This window comes from Mizuhopecten yessoensis, unplaced genomic scaffold (assembly GCF_002113885.1).
Source record: "Mizuhopecten yessoensis strain PY_sf001 unplaced genomic scaffold, ASM211388v2 scaffold715647, whole genome shotgun sequence".
NCBI classification, from domain to species: Eukaryota; Metazoa; Mollusca; class Bivalvia; order Pectinida; family Pectinidae; genus Mizuhopecten; species Mizuhopecten yessoensis.
Window position 1 is genome coordinate 13,324 of NW_018479721.1, and position 11,452 is coordinate 24,775.

The 11,452-nt window shown below is 37.9% G+C and overlaps 1 protein-coding gene across 1 annotated transcript in view; it reads left to right on the forward strand.

Annotated features, from left to right (window-relative positions):
- LOC110441173 (endothelin-converting enzyme 1-like) overlaps positions 1 to 9,489 on the forward strand; it is a gene marked incomplete at its 5' end in the record, with an annotated part of 21,557 nt that extends 12,068 nt beyond the window's left edge. Inside the window, 7 exons of the mRNA XM_021484270.1 lie at positions 547 to 624; positions 1,845 to 2,127; positions 2,690 to 2,841; positions 3,467 to 3,538; positions 7,794 to 7,889; positions 8,066 to 8,139; positions 8,414 to 9,489. Coding sequence (XP_021339945.1) covers positions 547 to 624; positions 1,845 to 2,127; positions 2,690 to 2,841; positions 3,467 to 3,538; positions 7,794 to 7,889; positions 8,066 to 8,139; positions 8,414 to 8,513 — 855 coding nt within the window. The remainder of the gene's footprint in view (positions 1 to 546; positions 625 to 1,844; positions 2,128 to 2,689; positions 2,842 to 3,466; positions 3,539 to 7,793; positions 7,890 to 8,065; positions 8,140 to 8,413) is intronic.
- Between the last annotated feature and the right edge of the window lie 1,963 nt (positions 9,490 to 11,452).

Sequence of the window (11,452 nt, forward strand, 5' to 3'; positions counted from 1 at the left end):
ACAACAGTATAAATAAAATATACAACATTTGATATATCGCACTATCTAGCTTACATAAGCCACTCTAAAGGGCTTTACAGTACATAGATATACAATTTTATACAGTCAATACAATTAGCATATATATATTATTCAATACAATATTGAGGAATTCGCAGGAGCTGCCTTATCAGGCGCTAACTTCTAGTCCTATGTCACCTGACTAATATCTCCCTATGTGTGTATGCCTGTGTGTGTGCTGGAGATGTATTGTGTTCTGTTTATAGTGGGACCGTGCTTCCAACGGTATCATTTATAGTGCCACCTCACTTGAATGCTACAGCACAGATACCGCAACACCCATCCCAGACCATTGTATACTCCACCTAGGTCGTTGGAGTTGTATGGGCAGGAGAAAAACACTTTCTCTAATATCCCATGCGTACGGCGACTTCGGGGATCGAACCCTGGCCGCACTGTTTGGAAGGGCAGAGTGTTAACCACTCGACCAATCCGCCCATTGAATCACTACGACTAGTTTCTGTAACATGTTTGTTTTACTTGTAGCTGGACGCAGCCATGTACAAACTCGGCTACCCAGATTTCCTGTTGAATGACAGCGAGATGGACTCAATGTACTCCACGGTAAGCAGAGACGCCCCAAAAACCGGGGCGCCAAAACCGGACATTTGTCCACCATGGTATCAATTCCAATAATGTTTATATAAATACCATTCACAGCTCCTTTCTGTTACAAGTTGATAGATATTTTGGGTTATTCTAGAAATTAAACACAAAATACTATTTGGTCTCGTAGGCTCTTGAACTGGTGTAATGGTACTCTGAAAGAAACACTCCGATATTGTGGCTAATATATGGGTATAAGCGATCAATATAAGCGGAAAATTGTATGTAATTGAAATATGTTAGGGCCAGGAGCGATTCCGATTACATTTCTTAATTCTCCAAATTAGCCATGGTTTTAATAAATAACAAATAATAATAATTCGAGGTTCTTATGTACCGCATTATCTCGACAACCTAGTTCGTAGGTCGTCTCAAAGCGGTTTAAAAAATATTATCCGTTTTTAAGATTGTAGGTTTCGAAATTGACATACAAATACAGTATAGCACGTACATACTAATTTCCACACTCCAACTCCCCATGTATAGCACTAGTTAACCCCAACTCCCCATGTATAGCACTAATTAACCCCAACTCCCCATGTATAGCACTAGTTAACCGCTAGCGAGACCGATACGCCGTAGACATAGTACAGTACATTTTGTAACACTTCCATAAAAAAACCCACTTCTTTGTATTGAATGCCAATTTCGGACCGTTTTCCTACAAGTGTCCCACCTTATATTTTTTAATCACATGCATATACCTTTCCTATGACGGTATTATCATTTTGAATATTATTCAATATTCATTCTTAACTGGGACACGTTTTTAACATATTTCCGATAATTACGAAAAATATCTGATAGTTCTGTGGCAGATTTTAATTGTACATAGGATCACGGTCGCCTTCTAGCCTCGTGCTAGAGGGAAGTTTCCTTCAGCTCAGTGGTAGAGCGTCCGACTAGGAAGTCTGGGATCGCAGGTTCGATCCCCGGTTGAAGCACACTACTTTCTATACGAGACTTTCATAACCATCTGTATAACAATTCCGATATAGTATCCCAGCAGGTTATCCGGTATACTGTTATGCTATGGTTTCCGATATAGTATCCCAGCAGGATATACAGTATACTGTTAGGCTATGGTTCCATTTATGTTGTATAAATATCTCCTGTATTTTATTTGAACACTATTTAGTATTTCCAGAATAAATGTGAAATTTGAATTTATATTGCAGCTGAAAGTAGATAAGGACGACTACTTTACGAATGTTCTGAGTATGAACCAGTTTATAAGAGTTCAGTGGAACAACAGACTATCGAAGGGACAGGATAAATCGGAGTGGTACTACAAGAGTTACGCCACCTTAATCTCGTTCTACAATAGCTGGAACGAGCTCATCGTACCGGCCGGACTTCTACAGTTCCCCTTTTACGACTATACTCTCCCGCACTTTATGAACTTCGGAACAATGGGCAGCACCGTTGGACATTACATCGTGCATTCCATAGACGAGTGGGGTGATTAGTTCTAACCTTACTTAGTTTACAACCTTTATGAAACAATGTTATAAACTTAGATTGGTCACTCTTGGTTGCCCGGATATAGCATGCAGCGGGTCTTAACCTGGGCGAAAACAAGACTATCATCCAACACGGTTAAAAAAAGCAAGGATAGATTACTTTATAATATAAAACTGAGTTTCCAGAATATATTCAGATTAGTTTAAATAGTTATCAAGACATATATCAGTACAAATGTGAGCCTAAACGAGGCAGAATCTTAATACAACATGTTGTCATCGTATATTTCAAACAGCGTTTGAAAAAAGTGCGGCCTTGAGAAAAAAACACACGCTTTAAGTAAAGAGATTGTTTTTGAACTGCGAAATTTGGGAAATTAAATACTTTTTTCTGATAATAGGTAACTGGATGTATGTGTATCTTGATTAATTTTAAATAACGAAATATGTTTTATGAAATATGTTTTTTCTTATTAGGATAGCGACACGTTAAAAATAGAGGTTTAATGTGAAATACGACATATTTGTTAAAATTTTGATTTCTTATATTCCCAATCAAGGTGCCTACTTCCAGAAAGATGGATCCATTGAAAACTGGTGGAGTAACGCCACCAAATCTAAGTGGAAAGAAGCGAAGGAGTGTGTGGGCGACTACTACTCCACCAAGACCATGGGGCCATTCACTGTCCCAGGGGACCCCGAACCTGTCACTGTAAGTCGGGGCCATTCACTGTCCCAGGGGACCCCAAACCTGTCAATGTAAGTCGGGGCCATTCACTGTCACAGGGGACCCCAAACCTGTCAATTTAGGTCGGGAACATTCACTGTCCCAGGGGACCCCAAACCTGTCAATGTAAGTCGGGGCTATTCACTGTCCCGGGGGACCCCAAACCTGTCAATGTAAGTCGGGGACATTCACTCTTCCAGTGAACCCCACATCTGTCAATGTAAGTCGGGGACATTCACTGTCCCTGGGGACCCCAAACCTGTCAATGTAAGTCGGGGACATTCATTGTCCCAGGGGACCCCAAACCTGTCAATGTAAGTCGGGGACATTCACTCTTCCAGTGAATCCCACACCTGTCAATGTAAGTCGGGGACATTCACTGTCACAGGGGACCCCAAACCTGTCAATGTAAGTCGGGGACATTCACTGTCCTAGGGAACCCCAAACCTCTCAATGTAACTCACATTTATTTCTATTTCTATTTTTCATTTGTACAATCTTTAACAGATTTGTCCGGAAAATGACATCTTGTATTAAGCTTTATTTGAAGTAAGTTGTAAAACAAACCTCAGGCCTTTTTAACTGTAATCGTCCTTTCTTTCCTCTACAGGTGCCCGTGAAAGGAAAGTACTACGGCAGTGAGGGAATAGCTGAGGCAAGCGGGGTCAAAGTAGCTTATAAGGTAATTTCACTCGGCTTGTAGGAAAAGCCGAGGCAAGCGGGGTCAAAGTAGCTTAAAAGATAATATCACTCGGCTTGTAGGAAAAACCGAGGCAAGCGGGGTCAAAGCAGCTTATAAGATAATATCACTCGGCTTGGAGGAATAGCCGAGGCAAGCGGGGTCAAAGTAACTTATAAGGTAATATCACTCGGCTTTTAGGAATAGCCGAGGCAAGCGGGGCCAAAGTAGCTTATATAGCTGATGTCAGCGGGGGCAAGGGAGATTAAATTATAGAATGACTAGGCCATGTAGCGAGCAATAAGTTCAAAAGAAACTTAACAATTCAAGTTAGAAATTATGAGGTTTACAAGGTAAACTTAAATCACTTGAATATGAGGTGATCGATGATGCCAGTAGGAATAGCTGAGGCAAGCGGTGTAAAAGTAGCTTATAAGATAATATCACTCGGCTGGTAGGAATAGCCGAGGCAAGCGGGGCCAAAGTAGCTTATATAGCTGATGTCAGCGGGGGCAAGGTAGATTAAATTATAGAATGACTAGGCCATGTAGCGAGCAATAAGTTCAAAAGAAACTTAACAATTCAAGTTAAAAATTTTGAGGTTTACAAGGTAAACTTAAATCACTTGAATATGAGGTGATCGATGATGCCAGTAGGAATAGCTGAGGCAAGCGGTGTAAAAGTAGCTTATAAGATAATATCACTCGGCTTGTTGGAATAGCCGAGGCAAGCGGGGTCAAAGTAACTTATAAGGTAATATCACTCGGCTTACAGGAATAGCTGTGGCAAGCGGGGTCAAAGTAGCTTATTAGGTAATATCACTCGGCTTGTAGGAATAGCTCATGCCAGCGGGGTCAAAGTAGCTTATAAGGCAATATCACTCGGCTTGTAGGAAAAGCCGAGGCAAGCGGGGTCAAAGTAGCTTAAAAGATAATATCACTCGGCTTGTAGGAATAGCTGAGGCAAGCGGTGTAAAAGTAGCTTATAAGATAATATCACTTGGCTTGCAGGAATAGCTGATGCCAGCGAGGTCAAAGTAGCTTATAAGGTAATATTCCTCGGCTTGGAGGAATAGCCGAGGCAAGCGGGGTCAAAGGAGCTTATAAGGTAATATCACTCGGCTCGTAGGAAAAGCCGAGGCAAGCGGGGTCAAAGTAACTTATAAGGTAATATCACTCGGCTTCTAGGAATAGCCGAGGCAACCGGGGTCAAAGTAGCTTATAAGATAACATCACTCGGCTTGTAGGAATAGCCGAAGCAAGCGGGGTCAAAGTAGCTTATATATCTGATGTCAGCGGGGTCAAGGTAGATTAAATTATAGAATGACTAGGCCATGTAGCGAGCAATAAGTTCAAAAGAAACTTAACAATTCATGTTAAAAATTATGAGGTTTACAAGGTAAACTTAAATCACTTGAATATGAGGTGATCGATGATGCCAGTAGGAATAGCTGAGGCAAGCGGTGTCAAAGTAGCTTATAAGGTAATATCCCTCGGCTTGTAGGAATAGCCGAGCCAAGCAGGTTAAAGTAGCTTATAAGATAATATCAATCGGCTTGTAGGAATAGCCGAGGCAACCGGGGTCAAAGTAGCTTATAAGATAATATCACTTGGCTGGCAGGAATAGCTGATGGCAGCGGGGTTCATTTGAGCAATCTTTAACAGATTTGTCCGGAAAATGACATCTTGTATTAAGCTTTATTTGAAGTAAGTTGTAAAACAAACCTCGGGCCTTTTTAACTGTAATCGTCCTTTCTTTCCTCTACAGGTGCCCGTGAAAGGAAAGTACTACGCCAGTGAGGGAATAGCTGAGGCAAGCGGGGTCAAAGTAGCTTAAAAGATAATATCACTCGGCTTGTAGGAAGAGCTGAGGCTAGCGGGGTCAAAGGAGCTTATAAGGTAATATCACTCGGCTCGTAGGAAAAGCCGAGGCAAGCGGGGTCAAAGTAGCTTATTAGGTAATATCACTCGGCTTGTAGGAATAGCCGAAGCAAGCGGGGTCAAAGTAGCTTATATAGCTGATGTCAGCGGGGGCAAGGTAGATTAAATTATAGAATGACTAGGCCATGTAGCGAGCAATAAGTTCAAAAGAAACTTAACAATTCAAGTTAAAAATTTTGAGGTTTACAAGGTAAACTTAAATCACTTGAATATGAGGTGATCGATGATGCCAGTAGGAATAGCTGAGGCAAGCGGTGTAAAAGTAGCTTATAAGATAATATCACTTGGCTTGCAGGAATAGCTGATGCCAGCGAGGTCAAAGTAGCTTATAAGGTAATATCCCTCGGCTTGTAGGAATAGCCGAGGCAACCGGGGCCAAAGGAGCTTATAAGATAATATCACTTGGCTTGCAGGAATAGCTGATGCCAGCGGGGTCAAAGTAGCTTATAAGGTAAAATCACTCGGCTTGTAGGAAAAGCCGAGGCAAGCGGGGTCAAAGTAGTTTGTAAGGTAATATCACTCGGCTTGTAGGAAAAACCGAGGCAAGCGGGGTCAAAGCAGCTTATAAGATAATATCACTCGGCTTGTAGGAATAGCCGAGGCAAGCGGGGTCAAAGTAGCTTATATAGCTGATGTCAGCGGGGTCAAGGTAGATTAAATTATAGAATGACTAGGCCATGGAGCGAGCAATAAGTTCAAAAGAAACTTAACAATTCAAGTTAGAAATTATGAGGTTTACAAGGTAAACTTAAATCACTTGAATATGAGGTGATCGATGATGCCAATAGTGTCTAAAATCTTAACAATGTTAATTAAAACCTTTTAATTACATTTTTCGAAACTGAGATGATCGATGTGTCAGTATGGTCTAAATAAGGACGTTACATGGTGAATCAAAATCAACTGACTCGCTGATTCATGGGGCTTATGTAAAGTCTCATCAACAAGCAATGTACATGCATACACGAAGTGGAACACTGTTAAAATATTTCAGTATTACTGGCATACTAAACGAATACTAGCTCGTTTGTCTCCATATTTATTCCTTATGTTCCAAACTTATGTGCATATTCATAGTTGTATATACTTTGCCTGTTGCCCAATTTCCTAAAAATCTGATTGATTTAAAAAAACATTTTGAAATGAAATAATCAAAAAGTGCTTATCGTAAGATTTCCTTATTCTAGTGTCGTCTGACTTTAATATCGAGATTTTATATATATGTGTAACTGTGTTAAATAAGATTCATCAGTTTGGAAATATGTGATATCAAAGATTCATCTTACACAAACAATGTACGTATTAAACGTGTCGCATCGTTTCAAGACCGACTGGTCCCTTTGTCAAGCTATGAGCCATAGCGTGTCATAGCTTCAAAAAGGGACCAGTCGGTCTCGAGTCATAGCTTCACATAGGGACTAGTCGGTCTCGAGTCATAGCTTCACAAAGGGACTAGTCGGTCTCGAGTTATAGCTTCACAAAGGGACTAGTCGGTCTCGAGCCATAGCTTCACAAAGGGACCAGTCGGTCTCGAGTCATAGCTTCACAAAGGTACCAGTCGGTCTTGTAACGTTTCGACACGTTTAATACTTACATGGTGTAATTGTGGTTCTAGGGATGACTGTGAGTTTATATATTTGTGTTTAATTGTGGTTTTAGGGTGACTGTGAGTTTTTATATTTATGTTTAATTGTGGCTTAAGGGGTGACTGTGAGTTTTATATTTATGTTTAATTGTGGTTTACTGGGTGACTGTGGGTTTATATATTTAATTGTGGTTTTAGGGTGACTGTGAGTTTTTATATTTATGTTTAATTGTGGCTTAAGGGGTGACTGTGAGTTTATTTATTTATATTTAATTGTGGTTTTAGGGGTGACTGTGAGTTTATATATTTATGTTTAATTGTGGTTTTAGGATGACTGTGAGTTTATATATTTAATTGTGGTTTTAGGGTGACCGTGAGTTTTTATATTTATGTTTAATTGTGGTTTTAGGGTGACTGTGAGTTTATATATTCATGTTTAATTGTGGTTTTAGGGGTGACTGTGAGTTTATTTATTTATGTTTAACTGTGGTTTTAGGGGTGACTGTTAATTTATTTATTTATGTTTAAGTGTGGTTTAAGGGGCGACTAAGTTTTTATATTTATGTTTAATTGTGGTTTTAGGGTGACCTTGTGTTTTTACATATTTTTTGTGTAACTGCAGTTTTAGGGGTGACTGTGAGTTTCTAAGTATATTTGTCGACACGCATATTATGTCATCTGTTGTTTTTAAACCCCATGTACTCAAACTTATATGGTTACTTTTATCTTTAAGGCTTACCGTAACTGGGTGAAAACGAATGGAGCTGAGAAAGAAGCCCCTGGCTTAGATCTGTCAAACGAACAAATGTTTTTCGTTGCATTCGCACAGGTAAATATCATGATAACAGAATTGTAATACGCGTAGTACTCACACTGAAGTTTAGTTAATTACACAAACTGGTTATTTGTCTATAAATAATGAATATAACAATTACATACACACATCACAATTTACATTGAGGCGATATTTACACCTACTTTGTGTCGAACTGTTGTTTGTTTCAGACGATGTGTTACAGTAGAAACGACAACACGGCTTATAACTTTGCTATTCGGGGAACAGTCACAGAAAACATCAGGTAAGATATCCTCTTATAACTTTGCTATTTGGGGAATAGTCACAGAGAACATCAGGTAAGATATCCTCTTATAACTTTGCTATTTGGGGAATAGCCACAGAAAACATCAGGTAAGATATCCTCTTATAACTTTGCTATTCGGGGAATAGTCACAGAAAACATCAGGTAAGATATTCTCCTAAATATTGTGTTCCAAACATCTAAGAATAACAAGTAGTCGATAACCAGACGGGATTCCAATGTTGACATCGCCTCTTCACCTTATATTTTACAGAACTAACGTCATATTGTCACAGCTACCAGAATTCGTGGATGCCTTCAACTGCCCAGTGAAATCTCCCATGAACGCAGAAAAGAAATGCAGTTATTTTTAAATGTTAATTAACAGTACCAACCTACCGTATGACTGAGGATGAGTGTGATTTATGTTAGGGATTTTATGTCGGATTAGAATTCGGTCAGTGTTTAAAGGTAGGATAGAAATATATGTAATTCAGTAAAAGATGGATATCGATATAATGGTGATACAAAAAGAAAAGAGATAATTGCAGTAAACACACGTATTGATTCTTTTATACTTTCATTGTAAGTATTTTGTATATCGAACCATCATCACCTCATATTTAATCAGAATGCCGAAAGAATAGATAATGTACAAGGTACTGTTAGGTAATACTATTTTCACGCTTTCTGGCCGCTAATTGGAAAGCGTAGATTTGTGATTAGCTCACCAGGAATACCCATTGACGTAGGGGTGTCTGTACGTGTTAATTGTATAAATATTGATATATTCGTCCTCTTTCTATCTAACAAGAATTCTTCTATGCCTTTATGGGGACAACAACGGGTACAAGTAGAGTAGACAATAATACAACTCAAGTATGTTAATCCAAGTGATTGTAATTCCATGTATATTTTTGATTCTAAGCTCAACTTGTTTATGAGGAAATCAGACATTAACACGTGCACATTTTTGTTCCATAAACCCCTACAACGTGATACTCTGTTTCCTACTGGCTATGGATTGTAGCTTTTGTTCATTCCATGAATGTTCCTTCCGCCAATCATTCACGTTTAACTATTCACCCATTTTACATTACGATACTTTGTATATTCATACAATAAATGTTTTAATTAATCAAGGAGTACACTATTCATACAACCAGCTATATACATACGAGTAATATATTGGTATAAGTCTGTAAACTATTGGTGTACGTATCGAGCAATGATTGGGATGTTTCATCCATTTCCATGACATTTGTAATGACATGGTTAGTTAAGAGGGGTATCAGCTGCGCTATATCTTACATATACCATTGGATAATAAAAGACATTAAATAAAATGTATCTATATTGTTTGTGTTGGAATAATGAACCTGAATATGATATATTTGCTCACACACTTAATTTAGATATGTTTCTAAATAATTACATGTACATGGTAGTGAATAAACTCATTAACTGGATGCTATCGAGGAGAATGGGCAAGGAGTGTTGAAGGGTAAGCTTGGTTTAAAGTTGATAAAATATCGCATCGTAGATGCCACACATTGAACTTGGTATGAACCTTGTTTATATAATTATATATCTTCCCTTTTGAGGATTCTGTTTAATGTAACATTCCTGATGCGGTAACCGTTATAAAGCGTACGGTAAAATCGAGAACATGTGTCGATGTAATAATATAATTCTATATCTCCCCTTGTGAGTATTCTGTTTAATGTAACATTTCTGATGCAGTAACCGTGATAAAGCGTACGGTAAAATCGAGAACATACGTCGATGTAATAATATAATTCTATCTCTACCCTAGTGAGTATTCTGTTTAATGTAAAATTTCTGATGCAGTAACCGTTATAAAGCGTACGGTAAAATCGAGAACATGTGTCGATGTAATAATATAATTCTATATCTATTCTAGTGAGTATTCTGTTTAATGTAACATTTCTGATGCAGTAACCGTTATAAAGCGTACGGTAAAATCGAGAACATATGTCGATGTAATAATATAATTCTATATCTACCCTTTTGAGGATTCTGTTTAATGTAACATTTCTGATGCGGTAACCGTTATAAAGCGTACGGTAAAATCGATAACATATGTCGATGTAATAATATAATTCTATATCTACCCTTGTGAGGATTCTGTTTAATGTAACATTTGTGGTGCGGTTACCGTTATAAAGCGTACGGTAAAATCGAGAACATATGTCGATGTAATAATATATATATAATAATATATAATAATATATCTACCCTTGTGAGTATTCTGTTTAATGGAACATTTCTGATGCGGTAACCGTTATAAAGCGTACGGTAAAATCGAGAACATATGTCGATGTTAGGCACGGTGAGCCTTTGTTAGGACAGACTCTGAAATAAAGTAGTAAGGTAAGGATATGTACCTATTGGAGCGTCTATACCTGTAACAGCCTACGTATCGAATGACGCTCACTATAGTTACATTACATAATAGGCGTCAATTGTTGAGATGCAAACGGCTTGACATTATAGGTAAATCAATTAATACCTCACATAGCACGGAAGTTACCTAGCCCTTTATGAACGTCAGAAACGTAATTTGTAGAGTTTGTTTTCACAGTTCTTACGTACATATAAAGAAAACCTTAGAAGCAAGGTCGCGATCCTTTTCCATTAACGTGTCGCTCAGTGACGTACTGCATGTCAGCTTCACGCGTCAGCTCCACATGTCAGCTTCACATGTATTGAAATAATGACTTACTATCTTGTAATAAAGACATGGCTTTCTCGTAATAACGTTATGCCGAAATAACTACATAGCTATTTCATCTAGCAATAACGATTTACAATCGCGTTATTACGAGATAGCTAAGTCGTTATTACAAGATAGTAAGACGTTATTACGAGAAAGCTAAGTCATTATTAAAAGATAGTAAGTCATTATTACAAGATAGCTAAGTCATTATTACAAGACAGTAAGTAATTATAACAAGATAGTAAGTCATTATTACAATATAGTAAGTCATTATTACAAGATAGTAAGTCGTTATTACAAGATGATAAGTCATTATTACAAGATAGTAAGTCATTATTACAAGAGAGTAAGTCATTATTACAAGATAGTAAGTCGTTATTACAAGAAAATAAGTCATTATTACAAGATAGTAAGTCATTATTACAAGAGAATGCGTCATTATTACAAGATAGTAAGTCGTTATTACAATATAGTAAGTCATTATTACAATATAGTAAGTCATTATTACAAGATAGTAAGTCGTTATTACAAGATGATAAGTCATTATTACAAGATAGTATGTCATTATTACAA